This window comes from Aspergillus fumigatus, chromosome 2, assembly GCF_000002655.1.
Source record: "Aspergillus fumigatus Af293 chromosome 2, whole genome shotgun sequence".
Lineage (NCBI taxonomy): Eukaryota > Fungi > Ascomycota > Eurotiomycetes > Eurotiales > Aspergillaceae > Aspergillus > Aspergillus fumigatus.
This window is the reverse complement of record NC_007195.1, coordinates 1,343,647-1,361,037: the sequence shown is the minus strand read 5'-3', so window position 1 is coordinate 1,361,037 and position 17,391 is coordinate 1,343,647. Positions and strand designations below refer to the sequence as shown.

General features: G+C 50.5%; 7 protein-coding genes across 7 annotated transcripts; 2 read left to right on the top strand and 5 right to left on the bottom strand.

The window, feature by feature from the left end:
* Positions 1–38: 38 nt before the first annotated feature.
* On the bottom strand, positions 39–1,271 carry AFUA_2G04950 (uncharacterized protein; the record flags this gene model as incomplete). Its single annotated transcript, XM_744533.2, has 2 exons — positions 996–1,271; positions 39–911 (listed from the first exon to the last, which is right to left on the bottom strand). The coding sequence occupies exons 1-2, from the start codon at positions 1,179–1,181 to the stop codon at positions 39–41; spliced, it is 1,059 nt and encodes a 352-aa protein (XP_749626.1). The 5' UTR covers positions 1,182–1,271.
* A 149-nt stretch (positions 1,272–1,420) lies between these two features.
* On the top strand, positions 1,421–3,676 carry AFUA_2G04940 (telomere maintenance protein PBP2; the record flags this gene model as incomplete). The annotated part of the gene is made up of 3 exons (XM_744532.2): positions 1,421–2,655; positions 2,709–3,588; positions 3,654–3,676. Exons 1-3 carry the CDS (start codon positions 2,146–2,148, stop codon positions 3,674–3,676), a joined length of 1,413 nt encoding a protein of 470 aa, XP_749625.2. The 5' UTR covers positions 1,421–2,145.
* Positions 3,677–3,926: 250 nt separating this feature from the next.
* AFUA_2G04930 (uncharacterized protein) lies at positions 3,927–4,699 on the bottom strand (the record flags this gene model as incomplete). Its single annotated transcript, XM_744531.1, has 2 exons — positions 3,927–4,417; positions 4,513–4,699. 2 exons carry the CDS (start codon positions 4,697–4,699, stop codon positions 3,927–3,929), a joined length of 678 nt encoding a protein of 225 aa, XP_749624.1.
* Positions 4,700–4,998: 299 nt separating this feature from the next.
* Positions 4,999–10,053, bottom strand: AFUA_2G04920 (FG-nucleoporin NUP159). The gene is made up of 3 exons (XM_744530.2): positions 9,654–10,053; positions 8,893–9,586; positions 4,999–8,840 (listed from the first exon to the last, which is right to left on the bottom strand). Exons 1-3 carry the CDS (start codon positions 9,735–9,737, stop codon positions 5,218–5,220), a joined length of 4,401 nt encoding a protein of 1,466 aa, XP_749623.1. The 5' UTR covers positions 9,738–10,053; the 3' UTR covers positions 4,999–5,217.
* Positions 10,054–10,351: 298 nt separating this feature from the next.
* Positions 10,352–11,406, top strand: pup1 (proteasome core particle subunit beta 2; the record flags this gene model as incomplete). Its single annotated transcript, XM_744529.2, has 3 exons — positions 10,352–10,477; positions 10,560–10,607; positions 10,672–11,406. 3 exons carry the CDS (start codon positions 10,352–10,354, stop codon positions 11,314–11,316), a joined length of 819 nt encoding a protein of 272 aa, XP_749622.1. The 3' UTR covers positions 11,317–11,406.
* A 272-nt stretch (positions 11,407–11,678) lies between these two features.
* Positions 11,679–14,002, bottom strand: AFUA_2G04900 (uncharacterized protein; the record flags this gene model as incomplete). Its single annotated transcript, XM_744528.1, has 2 exons — positions 11,679–13,624; positions 13,687–14,002. 2 exons carry the CDS (start codon positions 14,000–14,002, stop codon positions 11,679–11,681), a joined length of 2,262 nt encoding a protein of 753 aa, XP_749621.1.
* Positions 14,003–14,329: 327 nt separating this feature from the next.
* On the bottom strand, positions 14,330–16,533 carry AFUA_2G04890 (class I SAM-dependent methyltransferase). The gene is made up of 5 exons (XM_077804086.1): positions 15,916–16,533; positions 15,742–15,815; positions 15,535–15,614; positions 15,320–15,481; positions 14,330–15,251 (listed from the first exon to the last, which is right to left on the bottom strand). The coding sequence occupies exons 1-5, from the start codon at positions 15,952–15,954 to the stop codon at positions 14,554–14,556; spliced, it is 1,053 nt and encodes a 350-aa protein (XP_077660250.1). The 5' UTR covers positions 15,955–16,533; the 3' UTR covers positions 14,330–14,553.
* Between the last annotated feature and the right edge of the window lie 858 nt (positions 16,534–17,391).

Here is a 17,391-nt window from a genome sequence, read left to right as displayed (position 1 = left end):
TGTAAGCTGGGAGATGTAGTACGGTACATGTAGCCACCTCAATCGACTAATGAGCGCCCAAAATCAATTAACCGAAGCTTCCTGGCATCGCGCGGATGGAATTGAGCTACCTTCGCTCTTACTAGAAAGCGCGAGGCCGCTGACTCGTGCGGAAGGTCGACATAGGAGTAATCCGCATCTAACAGAGCAGTAAGAAGAGCTCGCATTTCAGCGGCGGCCGCCTCTCTTTTGTTCAAAAGGGTTGCCTGCTCGTTGCCCTCCTGCGCAGTTTGGCGACGAACAAGCTCGTCAATCCGCTGTTGGCCACTGTCAGAAGTCCCCACGGCCGGAGTTTTTGGTTTCTTAGGCTTCCCATGGCTAGTGTAGCCCGCTTTTAAGGTAGTGTCCGAAATTTCCAACGCATCTCCGACAGTGGGACCGCCCAGATTTTCTGCAGCAAGCATTGGGGCAAGTGTGTCTTCGACAAATTTATAGAGAGAGGACTTTAGCTCTTCTGTGGTAGTATCAAGTCTCTCGATCTTTTCCTGCTGCTCCTTGACGAGATCATACGCAAGCTGCGCAGGAGTTTTCTGGACTTGACTCGATTTTTCTGCGTTCAGCCGCTCAATCCTTTTCTCCAACCCGTCTTTGATCAGTTGCGCATCGCGCAAATTGGCTTCTTCCGCTTTCAAGCGCTGACGATCCGCAGACAGTTTCTCCGCCGTCAGTGAGATTGAGGTCTTGCTCTCCTTGACGAGACGAGACGCCTCGTCAACCGCAAGTAATGAAGGCAAGGGCGAGCCTGGACTCGGCAGTCGCGTTTCCGATTGCAGAAGAGAATCATACGCTTTCTTGGCTCTGCGCACTTCTGAGATGCGGGCCCAAGGATCTGCCCCAATTTGAGCGAACTCGATCGTGGTGGTCATGCGTAGCTGTTCCTCTTGTCAGTATTCCTAATTCATGCATGAAATCTCTTGTGACAGTCGGCTTATATTCTAGGCAACTTGTTGACGTACCTTGCGGAGCTCATCCTCATGACGTTTGACTTGAGCCTGCAGCTCTGCCAACGTCTCATCCAACTTGCGATTGTAAGCGTCAAAATTAGCTGGATTTACCGAGTGTTCCTCGTAGAACTCCTCCGCTTTTTGGCGCTTTTGCGCGAAACGTCGTATTTTATCAACGGTTTCTTGCGAGATGTCCATAGTGGTGTTATTTACTTTCTCTAAAGTCAAATCTGTCAGAGAGTCTATTGCTTGACTTCACCCCAGATCCCCTTACGCGTCAGGAGTCACAGCAACTGAACGAAGAGTGTTTATGATGTTAATTGTCATCCATATCACGATGCCCGTTCTCACGTGATGTCACCCTCGTTGCTAACCCTATCTAGCCTAGCCTGATCCCGTGCCGCCAGCTTGTTTCACCTCTTCTTGCAACATCATCTCTTCATTGCTACATCTGGAGGGCGCTTCTTGATCCATCCTCATCTCTATCTAACCTCATTCACTTCGTTCCCATTTTTTGTGCAGCTGCAGAAGCCAAACAGCCGCTGCTCGCTTGTTTCTTCGGTACTTGGTGTTGATTCCAGCTGTGACGAGTTCCTTTTGGGCTATTTCCCCGTGGCGATAACTTAACAGCCTCCGTTTTGGGAGACAACGCTTTTTTTTGCGGAGGAGTTGCACGTCTGGATTTCTGGCAGTTGCTCAAGACATTAGTCTGCTCTACTATCTCATCATATTATCCCCAACTGCTCTATTGGCAGCCTTCGAGCGCGTCCGGATTCTGAGTTCTTACTACCATCACCATCCAGCATCACTTCCTCTTCGCTTCATCGTACCCTCCTACCTTAGCACCGCTTCATCTTGGTGAAGCTTCCTGCTCCAGCAGCCAACGCCCGTGATAACCCAGCCTTTTCACATCTTCATCGTCGACTGTCCTTCCTCCAGCATCTGCTCTCTTCACTGTGCACGAACACCAATTTTCCTAGTCATTCCAAGCACCAGATTCCCTTCCCAGTCGATCGCCTGCACCAGCAAGTTTTATTGGGAACTCCTGGTGTACATAGTCGGTCAGTTCAGGCAGAACAAAGAAAGAAAAGAAAAAAAGAAAGCTATTCTCTTGACACTTCGCCTTCTTGCGTAAGTGAAGCCAGACTGCACTTTTGACAAAATGTCTGCTTCTCCATCCGCACTGCAATCGACCAAGCGGCCCTTGGAGGACCCTTCTTCGCCGTCCGGACCAAATGATCAGCCAGAAGCTAAACGTCCTGCCTTGGACAAAGTAGTAAAGGGAAACGAGTCGGAGACCTATACGGATGCCAAGGCTGAGCCTTCCGCTGCGCCAAGTGCTACTGCTGATGGCCAGGGCGACACTGTTGTTCCTGATGCTCCAAATGGTAAGGGTGCATCCACGGAGACGCAGCCAATTCAGTCGACCGCGTCTCATGGCGAGCGCGCTACTTCTCAGCCCGAACAGCAGCGCCCACAAGATGAATCCAGCTGGATTCACATTCGCGCTGTAATTTCTAGCCAGGAAGCTGCCACAGTCATTGGCAAGGGTGGAGAAAACGTATCTCAGATTCGTCGTTTGTCTGGAGCAAAGTGCACTGTCAGCGACTACTCCCGTGGTGCAGTCGAACGTATTTTGACCGTGAGCGGCCCACAGGATGCCGTTGCCAAGGTTGGTTTTTTGATCTATCCTTCGCTGTTTGAAAGATTGCTAATTCAGAGTAGGCGTTTGGTTTGATCATCCGTACATTGAACAATGAACCTCTTGATGCCCCCTCTACCGCCCAATCCAAGACATACCCTCTGCGTTTGCTGATCCCCCATCTCCTTATTGGCTCCATCATTGGCAAAGGTGGTTCACGCATTCGCGAAATTCAGGAAGCTTCTGGTGCCCGACTGAATGCATCCGATTCGTGCCTTCCCTTGTCCTCTGAGCGGTCACTTGTAATTCTCGGCGTTGCCGATTCTGTCCACATCGCTACCTACTACGTCGCCGTAACCCTCGTTGAGCAGCTCACTGAGCGCTTTGGAGGTCCTGCAGCCTCAGCTTATGCCACTCGCAGCGGTGGCCCTGCTGGAGCAGTGCCTGGCGGTATGCAGGTTGTCCCGTATGTTCCACAGCCCGCTGGTGGTCAATATGGCCATCCAGAACATTTCAAGAGACACCATCACCACCCCAATCGCGCTGCTGCAGGCGCCTATGGGGTCCCTTACCTTCACGGTCAGCCTGCTCCCGCACCAGTGGCCCAGCCGGCTTTGCATTATGGAGCTGCTCCCCATGCCCCTTACGCAGGAGCTGGCCCCCATCAGCCTGCTCCATACGGCGCACCGCAGCCCGCTCAGGCACGCGGCGCTCCTACCCCTGCCACACCCGTTGGAGGTGTCATGCCTGGTCAGCCATTGACTCAGCAGATCTACATCCCCAACGACATGGTTGGTGCCATCATCGGAAAGGGCGGTGCGAAGATCAATGAGATTCGACACCTCAGTGGCAGTGTGATCAAGATTAATGAGCCTCAAGAGAACAGCAATGAGCGTTTGGTGACTATTACTGGAACCCAGGAATGCAACCAAATGGCTCTGTACATGCTTTACTCGCGACTTGGTTAGTACTCCCCTTTAAGCGCTTTGACAGTCCACATAGATGCTAACTCGACCATGGTTACACAGAAAGCGAAAAACACCGCATTTAAGAAGACTAAGTTTCAATTCCCTGTGTCCTGGAGCAAGCCGATCGTCTGTGTCCCATGCAAAAGTCTGCTATGTTCATTGGAGGCTTTGATGTTTCTCTCGGGTATATTCTGCGTTGTACTTTACTTCTTAAGGCGCTGTGTTTCCCTCTGCGTATCACTCCAGTACTCATAGTAATCCATGTGCTCTTCTATTTTGCTCTTTGTACTCGCTCAACTTACAATATAATGCATCATCTTGCTTCACGAAGAATCAGATCTTCTTGAAGCTAACATGTTTCATGCCCAATCCCTCCAGAGCAGGAAGCATCTTCTCTCGAATCGGCTTGATGGACTCCTCAAACTCCTTGGTCTCTCTAGCGGCCATATGGGCATCCACGCTCTCCCATCCCACGACAAGAAGGTACACGAACGCCTCCCCAGACGGACTCTTCGGATGTTGGAATGTCCCTGGCCGGTGAACCTGCGCCATGGACCAGGACTTCGACCTCGATTTCTCGTCCAGCTTCTCTGTCAGCGCCACGCGGAGGTTAATCAGGTCCGAATTGAGCTTCTTGTGCTCCTCCGGATTCAGCGAACTGGGGAAGGTCAACGTTGCCAGCTCCGTGACCTGGTTCGTGGTAAAAGTCTCCGTTTCAGAGGGGGATGGGTTAAGCGTTGTGTAGAACGAGAGGACCTTCGAGTTTGGTTCGAGGTATGGGGCCAGGAGATCTGCTTGACATTTGCCATGGGAATCTTCCCAGACTAATTTTTGACACGAAGTCATTAGAAAATCTTCCGATATATACAAGCTAAGGTAATCTCAGGTTAGAAGCTCTTTGGACTTTTCTAAAACTCACCGACTGCCCAAACCACGACATTCTCGTCCTCGACTGTCCTCCCCCATGCGGAGCTCTGGTGTCCGCTTTGCTGTTTTGTCGCGGAGAAGATCTTGCATAGGGATGCGCCTTCTTCGTTTGAGTGGTCTTCTGGTTTTACGGAAGATTTCAATTTGAAGATGACGAACTCGGTGACTGGGACGACCATTTCGTTCTTTTGATGGGGTCAGCGTTTTGAGTGCGGCGGTATTAGAAGGATAGGTTGGATATCAGTGGGTGTGAGTAAAGTGTGCAAGTCTATCAAGGATGTCTGTCCAGTCTAGCCTTTGAGCTTATGATTATTGTTGTAAAAGAAACGAGAAGAGGAATTCAATCGAATGCGGAGTACTTGAGGGAAGATAAAGTTGTTTAGAAATTGTGCAGTTGATGTCACTGGCGGGGATGATGTCAGTCCCTCTGATGAATAAGACCCCAAGTTGGGTACAGTGTGGATCTACACTCATAACACATTAACATAAGCAGTAATAGGTAGCTATTCAAGAGTTACCAAGCAATAAATTATTGCAAGACAAGTTTCAGCCGTTAACTTGGTAAAGATACCAGCAGCAGAACCAAACCATACCTGATCCTATGTACAGACAATGACTGTTGGCATTGCTCAAACCACGCCATGACACCTTGTTTTGCAGCTTAACAAACATAGAAGATAGACAAGATACCCCAGTTCTACAAATCGTCCACACCCCGGACCTTGAATTTCTTTGCTTCAATCACCTTTTTCAAGTTGCCAACAATATGTTGCCTACGCAACATTTTGCTCTTCCATTGTGCCGTCTCCTCCTTGGTGGCCAGTTCCCCAACGTCTTCGATATTCCGACGCCGGCTAGTCTTAGCTGACCCGTTGACACTCGATCGGAATCTGCCTGCGGAGTCTGGAGTGTGATACGCACTGAGGGGCCCGTCAATAGACCCCCGAGAGCCAGGCGTCGTAGGAAATCTTGCCAACCCCTTTTTCGGTGTGGCAAACGGGGATCCTTCCCGACTAGTCGGAGGACCTGTTGTATCGATCCCGAGCTTCTTCAATTGAATTTCCAGAACATCAATATCGCTGCTCTTGCTCTCGGCCATGTTCATCATGGTTGCGATTGTAGATGTCACAGCTTCTACAGTGGGGCGCTTCGTTGACTGGCGGCTGCTGTCTGGCCGAGGGGCTTCTGCAATCTTAGCCCGCAATATTGACACTGCAGATTCCAAGTCCGCCAGACTCGCTTGTAGGTTTGTGAATGCAGACCGGAGGTCTTGCTGGAGGTTCGCTTGCTCCGCGGAAAGAGGTGCGGAAAGGATTGCAGCCGTATCTGTATGAGCGTCAAGGGTCTTTCGGATGCTTGCACACTGGCCCCTAAGAGTGAGAATGTCTTTGCTCAGTAATTCCCGGCAGGTCTCAAGCTTCTCCTCCACACGTTGCACTCGCTGCTCCTGGAGAGAATTGGCAAGCATAAGCACAGCATCGTCGAGTTTTTCGATTTCGCCGAGAAGGACCTCCTCGTCTAGAACGTCGGCTGAATGATCAGTCTTCAATGTCTGTATCCATCTCTCGGAGTCTCGGGGCGATTGTTGATATAGAAGGAAGGATGACAGAGCCCGAGAGTTGATGCCTAGCGTATCAATCATTGAGTTGATGTCACGGTATAACCTCTCGATTTGACCGGGAATTCCCGGTTTCGTGGTTTGACCCATATAGTCCTGGTGTGGCAGGAAGGGGTCAAGTGTTGGGACGGGCTCGAGTGGTTGGGCAAGATCCGCGCGAAGTCTCTCATCTTCATCATCGTCGGAAAGGGACAATGCTTCTTCTTCTTCCTCTTTTTGTGCTTGAATCTTCAAGCGGGCCTGCTGTTCACGGGCCGTGCGGTCAGATTCCTGTCGGAGACGTTGATTACCCAGAGCTGCCTCGGTCAAAGCAGCCTTGCGGGCAGCAAGCGTGCTACCCGGGATTTGCGGAGCACTGGTCGATTTGTGGATTTGTGGCTTCACCAGAGTTTTTGGGATGCTGCCTCGAACTGGACTAGGCGATCTCGGGGGTTCGCGGTCGACATGAGTTGTCGGTTGGAACATGGGTTTAGCAACCTCCCCAAGCAACTGACGTGGTCGTTGCTGCTGTCCAGGCCTGGAAATGCGAGAGAACAATCCTCCGGCGGGACTTTGTTCAGAGATGCCAGTGCCAAATGAACTCTCCGGTGAAATCTTCGGTGTTTGGCCAGTAATTTCCGGCTCTTCCTCTTCTTCTTCAATTTCATGGGTGATTTCCTCTCCGCTATCAGCGAAGTCAGACTCATCAGCCCCCTCACTCGGCTCTTTTTCAGACTCATCCACGTCTGATTCTTCGGGCAGCGGACCAGCTTCCTCGTCGGATGCAGCAGGTGACTCAGGAGATGCTGGTTCTGGAGGCAACGGAGCCCCCTCTGCCGCAGGCTTTCCCGCTTTGCCTGTGATCCCGCTCGTGAAATCAGGTGGGAGCGGTGCTTCCAGTTTGACATCTTCGACCGAGCTCTTAGAGACGTTGGAAGATGCAGAGGTATCACCTGGGCCATACGCGGCTCTGCTTGTTGGTTCAGGAGGGAGAGGTGGTTCGGCAATAGAGATGTTCTCCGCTTTGGGCGTTAAGCTAGCGATAGTTGTCTTTCCCGACTGCGGAGATAGGGGACTGGTTACCTGTTTCTCCGCAGCGACGTTTCCAAACAAGGAAAAGGGAGACTTGTTGGCTTGTGTCGCTGGCTGAGGTTGCGTCTGAGAACCGAATATCGATGTCGTTTTTGAGGTATCCAATTTAGAGGGCGCGCCAAACACTGATGTTGGAGCCTCCTTGGCTGCTGCTTTCGCGGATTGGGTGACTGCAGGCTGATCTTCGGCGTCGTCCATCGATTCTGTTGGCGGACTGGTCTTATCAGGTGTGGATATCATATCGTCCAGGGACGTGCCAAAGGAAAATAAGCCAGATGCCTTGTCAGGTTTTGGGCCATCATTGACAGCAGTGCCATCACCCTTAAAAGTGGAACCAAGTACGAAGCTGCCTGAGGCGCCAAAGACATCCTTAGATTCGTCCGCCTTCTGAGGTGTAAAGGCTGAGCCGCTCTGAGCTTGGGTGCCGAAAATCGATGGACCTGAAGGCTTCGCAAAAGGACTCTCGGTTGATACCTTGCCAAAAGGCGATTCTGTGGCAGGTTTTCCAAAAGGAGATTCGCCAGCGGCTGTCGCAAAGGGAGATTCTGTTGCCGGTTTGGATGCCGCAAAGCTGGAGAATCCTCCTGCATTCGCAAACGAGCCAAACCCTCCTCCTGCGGCAGCGCTGGGCGTACCGAAAGGTAGCGGTTTACCTGGTGTGGACGGTTGCCCAAAGCTGGGTGCAGCACTGGCTCCAAAGCCCGACTGGCCAAATTGGGGCGTTGCGCGCCCCAGAGCACTAGGCGTGCCGAATGAAGGTTTAATCTGGGATGGTGATCCAAATGATGGGCCACTGGGAGCCGATGGTGTTCCAAAGGCAGGTTGTCGGCTACCTAGAGCTGAGGGGCTGCCAAACGCTGGGACAGCAGAAGGCTTGCCAAACGGTGACGACCCCATTGCCGAAGGGCTGCCAAAGGCCGACTGCCCAAATGCAGGCTGCCCGAACGCAGGTCGCGTTGTGGGCTGTGCTTGTTCTGCTGCTTGTGATTGCCGTTGCGGTTGCGGTGTCGGTGGTTGCGGGCTTACCGAGACCAGACCATGGTAGGGCAGTTTCTGGCGAATAGACTCCGAATATATGATCCACCAAGAGCACAGTATGCCTTCGTTGTTCAAGAGGAAGAGATTGGGCAGAGGCGTGGAGCTTTCCGCAATGTCTTCGCCTTGGATCGGGGAAACCACGGGTTCGGTGCTAGAGAGGTCAACGCCCAATCCAATTACTGAAGTATCACTAGAGGCCTCATTCAAAGGGAGCGAGGCTCTCTTTGTGTCATCATTGACCTCTGTTGTTGTAAAGAGACCCACGGTGCCTTTGGCAGAGTCATCGCTAGCTAGTGGTTGATCGGACCGCGTGATAAGACCTATATCTGTAGATGCTGTTGAAGATACAATTAGAATGTCTTTCAAGTGCGGCTTGTAGTCTCTCAGACGCGCAATAAACTGGTAGGCTGGGCTGCGGTTGACACCAAATGGCATGCACAGTTCCGGCATCTTCTGGACCAGGAAAGGTGCGCCTTTCCGTCTGGTGATGATATAGTACGAAGATGCAGGCGTCTGGCCCATATCATCTTCAGTTGCATTTGGCGTATATACCATCAAGAATATGTCATTTTCAAGCCAGGCAATGGACGACACTATTCGAGATTAGTGACGGAATTTACAATGAGTAATAATGGCCCAACGTACCATGACAATCGCCTTCCAGGTCAGAAGGGCGGGGTATTACGTCCTTTTGGGTACCGTCAGGAGTTAGTTGAACTGCTGTCCCATCTGCAAGACCAGCCACAAGCTGTTTCCCTTTGTTACTCCAACATACGGAGCTTACTCCGGTCCTGAGTACCTGCCCGCTAGGCCCCCGGATTAAATTCGCTCCTTTCAAATCAGCAATCAAAAGCTCGCCATTTGCCGTGACTAGTGCGACAAGAGATGAAAGGATATCTTCTGACGGTGAAGGATTGGGTGCCATGGCGCGAAGGGTCGTGCCGTTCATCGGGATGCCCAAGGCAGGCTGCGGGTTTCCCGTCAGCAGAGTCGCAGTCTGATAGACCACAAGTTCCGCGCCATTCTCGGTGGCCAAGACTAAAGCATTGTCGCCCGAGGCGAAAGCCACATGTGTAGGTCGCGCAGGAAGGGGTAAGGTCGCTTGCGGTTCGAAGGGTTTAGTCTTGACTTTGCTTTCCCCGGTCGTTGCGCCGATGGCCTTTCGCACTGCGTCCGATGACGCGATAACAAGCGAATTCGGGGCGCCACCGGCCACTATTCCTTTGGTGGGCGCGACAGCCAGAAGGGAGCTTGTTGGAGCTGGAAGAGCATCTTCAGGCCAGGGGGTTGGAAGGAACCGGACATTGCTATCGCCGGAAACGCCTTTGAAACCGACCTCCTATTTCTTCTATCAGAAATCGACGACGACAAGAAGCATCCATAATGACGTTGAGAAGGTGACGTACATCAGCAATAACATCGGGGAGCTCGGGTCCCAACTCAGCGGCAGGACCTCCAGAGGAGTTGGAAGCCCCCAAATTGAACGCCATTCTAAGGCCGTCGAGGTCAGACGAAATCGATCGAGGACGGTCGCCTAAAGATAGACTGAACTTTGGTGCATGGGGAGAAGGTGGGCTCTGCGGTGGAGGAGGAAAAGAGCGACGCTGGAGTGCTTGGGGACTCCTGTTGAACAGCTTCCAAGTGCGCGTAAAAATCTTGGATATCCCCTCAAAAGAAGGGAGAGTATCAGAAGTGGAAGATTAGCGAGGCGGCCAAATTGAGTAAGCCGGACAACAGTTGTTCGGCTTTCAGCAATAGAGCAATCTCCTAGGCTGTCCGACGAGCAAAAGTGAAGCATTCGAGCAATGATCATCATGAATTCCAGCGGAACAAAAACAGCGAGAAGCTCTGGACGTGTTTGAGGCCTTGTTGCCTGAGGCATAAACGATTAGGCGGCGGGAGCTTCGTCACTAACAGTTCCAGCTCCTCCGCCGCCCATCACCGACAACCTAGCTGCTCAAGCTTGCCGTGTTTCTTCCATTGATTCATTTACCAGTTCAGCAACGACCACCTGATCTTGAAGACCACTTTATCCTCACACAGTCTTGCGTCGCTCGTCCCCTATATTGCCTACCCTTACTTATCCCGCTCCGCGCCCGTCAGTATGGCAGGCTTCGACTTCTCCAATTACAATCGCAACGCGGCTCTGCACGCCAAAGGTGTGCCTCTCCCGAAAGCGACAAGTACGGGTACAACAATTGTGGGTTGTATCTTCGATAATGGTGTTGTGGTAGGTGATGATGGAGCCCACCGAATAATCGCTTGTGATGATGGACTGTCCGCAAGCTGACTCTATCTTACCCTCTCAACAGATCGCCGCAGATACCAGAGCTACAAGTGGTCCTATAGTCGCAGACAAGGTAAGCTACATATTCATAAGCTTCTAGAAGACATGTAAATGCTAATTATTCCGATCCTACATAGAACTGCGAGAAACTCCACTATATCGCCCCCAAGATCTGGTGTGCTGGAGCCGGTACAGCTGCAGACACCGAATTCACAACCGCCCTGATCAGCTCCAACATCGAACTGCACTCTCTGTCGACGGGCCGGCCCCCACGGGTAGTCACCTGCATGACCATGTTGAAGCAGCACCTATTCAGGTACCAGGGACACATCGGCGCCTATCTGGTCGTCGCGGGCGTTGACCCGACAGGCGTCGGTCTTTTCACCGTCCACGCTCACGGTTCAACCGACAAGCTCCCCTACGTCACCATGGGCTCTGGCTCTCTGGCTGCCATGTCTGTTTTCGAGTCGATGTGGAAGCCGCAGTTGAACCGCGAAGAGGCTATCGCTTTGTGTTCGGAAGCTATTAAAGCCGGTATCTTCAACGACTTGGGCTCCGGCAGCAACGTTGACGTGTGCGTCATCCAGAAGGATAAGCCCACACAGCTACTGCGTAACTACATGCGGCCCAACGAGCGTGGTGAGAAAGAGCGCAATTACCGCTTCCCTAGGGGCACAACGGCCTACCTGAACGAGAAGATCATCACCAAACAGGACTTGAGAAAATATGTGACTGTGGAGGATGTCTCTGGGGATCCAAACCTCATGGAGGTAGATTCGTGATTGAGCCGAGGGTAGCCTTAAACATGGTCTACCTTTGTTGTCGGTTGTTTCTTGTGACGCCAAGGGTTTAATGGAAGGATCAATTGCATATCTTAACATTCATCCTGCTCGAGACGACTGAACTCACCAGTATCTTCATCACAGATAGTAAAAAATTCGCACCGCGTAGTCAAATGCAGGTAGATCACTTTTCGGAAACTACTTCGACCATGCATGCTAACTATGTAGTGTGATCATGCCCCTGCGGTTTGACATAAAGCGTCCATAATGCTGAGATAAGGGAACTATATACAGAATAGGTCAATGCCTGTTTCCCACGAAATGACCGCATATCAAGTCGTCTGTCCTCAGGCCGCGTTTTCTCATTTCCTGCTTTCCCCCATGCGGGGCGGCTCCATGAGGGCTTGCACCATTTCTGGCGTCTCGATTTCTTTCACGCGGTCAAGGATATAGGCATACTGAGTCGGCGCAACGTTTAACCCTGCTCTTCGGAAACGCAATACACCAGCATGATACATAGCGCGCACAAGTGACGGTTTCACGTGCGCGTTGTGCTTCATCAGGAAATTGTAGAGCCAGTGGACCAGCGCATAAGCACGGCGCGGGCTGATGTTCCTCGAACATGCTAGAGAAATAGCAAAGAGGTGGAGCATCTCTACGGCCAAATGAGGGTCTGGACAGAGCGAGGTTCTTGGCTCTGGGTAGTACCGCACTAGAGCTTTTTCAGAGGGGTCTGGGACCCGCGGCCAAAAGCTCGATATCGCAATTTTGAGAGGGGTGTGGCAACGGAATAAACGGATCAGTGTCCAGATTCTTTGAATATTTCCGTCTCTGGCGATCTCAATGGCATGATTCACGAACGAAGGGTCGGTGATATCGATCTGCCGCACCATCTTCTCATAGGCGGCGAAGAAATGGGTGTTTGACGCGTTGTAAGCATGGATATCTGAGAACATCTCTGCGAAAGACACTTTTGTTGTCTCGAGTTTCGCTAATGTCCGTCTTTGAGCTCGCGTCGTGCGCCGCTTTGCAGCCTTCAATTCCACGACTGACATCAGCAGGCCGTTAGATGGTATGCCAAGGGTATGGATTTCCAGCATCAAGCTGCTTAAGAGGTCCTCGTAACCGCCGTCTTTGTCGAGAGTAGATTCGTAAATTGTGCAGAGATGGGTTATCGGTGAGTCAGTCACCCTCTGATCTTTCCTCCAAAGCGGACCCTGGGGAAGAGATTTGCTAAGGGCTCGCAACATCCAAATGCGCAAGATGATTTGGTGCCTTAATGATAGCGTCGAGTTCATCTCTTGCGGAGATCCCAATAACTCGGCAGTATGTTGCGTGCCAATATCGACCCATTTCTGTGACGAGACAATATTTGTTATGTTGTCAAGCTCGGACAAGCGGCGCTGCCACTCAAGCAAGCAGCCCATCTTCGTAGACACCATATACTCGGTTGTGCGAATAATGATTTCAGATGTGGCAGTGGGATGGAAATAGCCCAAAAGCTCCTTGATAAAATGCCGATTGCTGCTACGTCGTGATTCCGCCGAATCTTTAAGCCAGCATGCAATCAGGGTAGGCACCCATCGACGATCAGCTGAACTAGGATCCTGGGTTGCCAGGATCACGTCCTTCGCCAGTATGAAGTCCTCATAAGTTTGTCTTTCGCAAAGGATGCTCAGCCATGCATCGACTATTTCCTTGCCAAGGTCCCTGTGTCGATAGACATCGCAACGTCCGATGGCGTCCCACATCTCTCGATGAAACCTGACCAGGAACCTGGAGTTCCGCGTTGTGAATCCATTCGATCGTTTGAATCTAACATTTGATATAGTCTTTATAATCTCTTGAAGCTCACTGGGATGTAAGAGCCCTAGCTCCAACGATCGAATGACGGCGTCGAATACCGGCTGTTTCCTGAGAACCGCCGCTGTTGATAAGGTATGTTTAAGAGCGCACAGATAATTTCCAGCCCCTCTAGTGTTAAGATACGGATCATCGAGAAATTCGACAACTTTCTTCATGGCGCCCTCGTCGTTGGCTGATCGCCGCAGAAGGTGTTCAAGTATCAAGCGGCTGTAGGTAGGCTCCCGTTGGAGATCGAAATTGAGTTGGCGCACGAAGATCCCGATAGCTGTGACCGAAGGACGCGATCTCAGGAATTCTTCTAGTGCCTGCTCACGAGACGTTTTGTGTGACGCATCCGGGAACCCCCGGGTACCATCCAAAGTGTCGAGCTCTATCGGGGCGATGCTTTCGCTGTAGAACGGCAAAGGAGGCTCCGGAGGTCTCAATGGAAAGGGAGGCGAGTCTTTGGTGCAGTTAGGAATACGATACATCTTCTCAAAGATTGACACGGTAGTAGATTCTTACCATGCGTCTCCGGGTGAACATTTCGTCCCTCCCTGTCCGTCCATTTCATATGCTCCCGCCCATTTCGTCCGAACAAACATGCAATATCTTCTAGAGGTCCTGAGCCGGCTATACCGGCTAATGCGGTATTTCGTCGCTTGGCCAGACGTCTTCTGGCTTCCAAGGGCCCTGGTACTCGACTTTCGTAGCGTCGTTGGCTGGTTGCGAATCGTCGGAAGGTTGATGCGAGCAATTCTTCGCTAATCCAGATGTGGTCGATGAGATATGTGGAAGATGGGTGTAGTGCATGCCGATAGGCATGTCTACCGAGAGACATGAGGCAACGGGGGCATTCGAGTGCAATTGAGCTGTGTCGACCTCGAAGAGACTAGCATGAAAGCTTGTGGAGAGTTCGATGTTCAAGTTTGGAGGATGACTAAGCGACGGCCCCAACCACAGTAGCTGTGAACTTTCAGGTCTGGCTTCAGAGGTCAAAGACAGGCATATTGATATGAGCTGTCACTAAAACATGATGGCCAATGGCCACTTTACTCCATTTAAGCCAGTATACAAACATATTGCCAAAGCTCCAAGGCAAAGTGCAATAATTTGGCCTGATGATGGGTCAACCTAGACTACTACAGTCACTCAAAGCGGACTACAATATTGTTCAAAGCGATATTGCAATTCCAGCCCAGACACCTAAGGATTGAATAACTAGAAATTGAAATAAAGAAGCAGAACCCCTGCGCGCCTTCCTGTAATGCATGGAATATCGTGAGCCGGTGGTATCTTATGCAAAGCAGTCAAAAAACTGCGTCTTCGTGGAAACGCCCCAAAAGACAGCAGCGGGAAGGAAAAAGGACAGTGGAGGTGAGGATAATGTTTTCAGGAGGCTTGTTCCCCAGGGCGCGGTTTCCTCCCCGTCACGACATAGAAGTCCATGTAGCTATGGACATTACGATTTTGAATGCTTTTTCGCACATCAACCAGGAAAACTTCAATCTCCGGCTTTGACCACCCCAGTGCAGAAAGAGGTTTGTAGGACCATCCAGAAAGAGCCTCCAGCCAATTTGTCTCACTCCAAGTGCCGATTGTACGCAGGTGCGGATCTTCAGGCCATGGGTTGGTTGGAACTTTGGAGATGCGTTCCTGAACGTCGACGAAGCCGACTTCTCGCATCCAGCGGGCAATACGATGGGCGATGCGAAATTGTCTCGGGGGATCTGTAACCTGACTTGAGCGCACATTGAGATCTACCCAATCAAGCAAAGCATATTCACAGAAGCCATCCGGATTCTCGAGGGGCATGGTGCCATCGTCACATTTCAGCTTAGGGTCGAATTCGTGGCACTCCATATAACCGCCAGGTTTGAGATGCTTGAATGCCTTGCGCAAGACATCCTTGAACGATGGGAACGAACCAATCATATGGGCTGTGTGAATGAAGTCGAAGTGGTCCGCGTCCCATAACCAGTCTTCTTCGGTAGCATCGTCAACGAGAAAGTGAACGTTACTGGGGACCTCGTTCGGTTGAACAGGTGACAGATCTGTACCTGTGATTTCGGCCTCAGGAAATATGGATGCTACAGGAGCAATGGGACGGTAAGAATCTGCGTGGAGTGAGTGATGGAATGACAGGAGGAAGACGCACCCATTTCTATGGGCCATATGCCAGATCCAGTACCGATATCGAGGATCCGTTTAGGGCTATGTATGGGAGCAAAGAACAGTCGTCCATCGTTGACCAGTTTGATCATATGGTGCTGCATGTCCAATCGATCCAATTCCTGCTCGTCGTTCGGGTAAATGTATGCTGATTTTCCATCAGACAAAGCAGTGGAAAGAGGCAGGGACAGGGAATCTTACAACCCTCATGGTATTTGTGGTATCGTCTTCCATTCTCAGTGGGATAGTCAGTTACACTCGCAGTCAACGACTGCGTGTCACTACAGCAGATTCTGTGTCAGCGTACCACAAGCGATTCAAAAGCCTTCTCTTTATATTTTCCTTCAATCCCGATCGATGCCAGCTGCAGTTTCCTCAAAGACAGTAAGAAACAAGTAAGCTACTTACCACTGACGGTTCGACTCCTGGGACATATTTTTAGCATCCCATGGAGTATGTTGGTTTTGCTGAAAGAGAAAACGCTGCAGAAGACAGCCGAGTAGTAGGGCAAGTGACGGCCAAGACAAGGGTGGTAAACTGGTAATAACAAATGCCACGATGACACAAAGGGAAAATGCTTACAGTGTAATTCTCGCTGGTGGTTCTAACCGGTCTAAACATTGTTCTGGGTCTTCCAAGACTGGTTTCTCGTGTGGGGGGGTAAGGAAAAGTATGTAAAGTTGTAAACCGTGAAGCCAACGATTTGATAACCTTCTCGATCCTCTTCTGTTCTCTTCCGTCGTACCTCCGGTCGACCTAGGTTCTGTTTTGTTTCTGACAATGTCACGGTCGATACGGGGCAATTGCAGTCATTGTCGTATTGATATTGCCAACAAGCAGATTAGTTCCAGTGGGGGGTGATATCCAACAACCAAAGTAGGAGCCAATGTGTCACTTGAAAGTGGATAGGGTCCCTTTTCCCATTTGATCTGAGGGTCAATAATATTTGAAGGTCTAACTTGCTAATATGTCGTCAAGTGTGCTTGCTGTTATGCTAGCGGGCCACTTCAGAGTTCAGCGGGTAACAAGCTAGACGGGGAAGAAGTGGGAACTGGTAAAAGGGAAGAAATTCAGAAAAAAGTAGTAGTCGTTATCAAATGGATATAGAAACAGGCGATCACAATTGCAAATTAGCACCAGGTGGAAATAACTGGACCAAATGCTACCTCAGTTTCCCTCGGCCCTGAGTCCCCAATTGTCTGAAGGCCTGAACCCGACAGGCTGGGTTAGGTTTGAAATTAAGTATGCAGTATTGGAATTTAGAAAAGGATGGGGATGGAGAGGAGAGTGGACTGGTAACAAACCATGAATAAAAGACTGCTTTTGCAGCCACAGGCTTCCGTTTCAAGCCTTCATCACTTGTGTGCGATATTTCTTGAACGTAATTTGCTGTACAAAGAGCATTGAGTTGATCTTCTCTCCACTAGAGTGACTGTACATCCCGTAAATCCAATAATAATCTTGCTGCAACAATAATACAGCTTTAGTCTACCTAATAGACTACTCCGTATTGCGGGCTGTAACGAGATTACCGACCAGTGGCATTATCTCCTGGGCACCTGCGGAGAATTAAATCTAGTTGAAATATGAAATCCGCCAGTTCGTCCAAAATCATTATTATGATATTAATGATCATCAGTCATATATCAGTTGTGACTTCAGATGGCGCCAGTGGCTTGTTTTCTACAGCGAGCAGTTCCTAGAAATTGCGTTACGATTACAGACAGGGATGAGAGACCACTCTTTCTCAAAGGAAATGCTAGGCATATAGAGTATTTTTCAATAAAATAAGGTTAGTACTTTGGGGAAAGTGAATAGTTTACAGGGTTGTCTCTGTGGAAGTTTTCATGGGAAATGATCTGTACCGCATGAATTACCAGTCATTCCAGTCTTCAGTTGCAGGTTCATCAGTGGTGCTTTACTGACTTCTATTATTGAGAAGGTGAATAGTGGAACCAGAGGGTGATTTGAACCTCTTAAGTACTAACTCAACTGTCTATACAAAGAAAATTTGTCAACCTTCCTAGTTGGGTACCACTACCGATAGTTGTCAGAGCC

Coding starts and splice junctions, on each gene's coding strand:
- AFUA_2G04920 (XM_744530.2), bottom strand. CDS start 9,737: ATGGCGTTCAATTTGGGGGCTTCCAACTCCTCTGGAGGTCCTGCCGCT. Junction 9,587..9,653: donor TCCCCGATGTTATTGCTGAT/GTACGTCACCTT, acceptor TAGAAGAAATAG/GAGGTCGGTTTCAAAGGCGT. Junction 8,841..8,892: donor CCTGGAAGGCGATTGTCATG/GTACGTTGGGCC, acceptor AATCTCGAATAG/TGTCGTCCATTGCCTGGCTT.
- AFUA_2G04890 (XM_077804086.1), bottom strand. CDS start 15,954: ATGTTTAGACCGGTTAGAACCACCAGCGAGAATTACACT. Junction 15,816..15,915: donor CCACCAGCGAGAATTACACT/GTAAGCATTTTC, acceptor TGTCTTCTGCAG/CGTTTTCTCTTTCAGCAAAA. Junction 15,252..15,319: donor CATATGGCCCATAGAAATGG/GTGCGTCTTCCT, acceptor TTGCTCCTGTAG/CATCCATATTTCCTGAGGCC.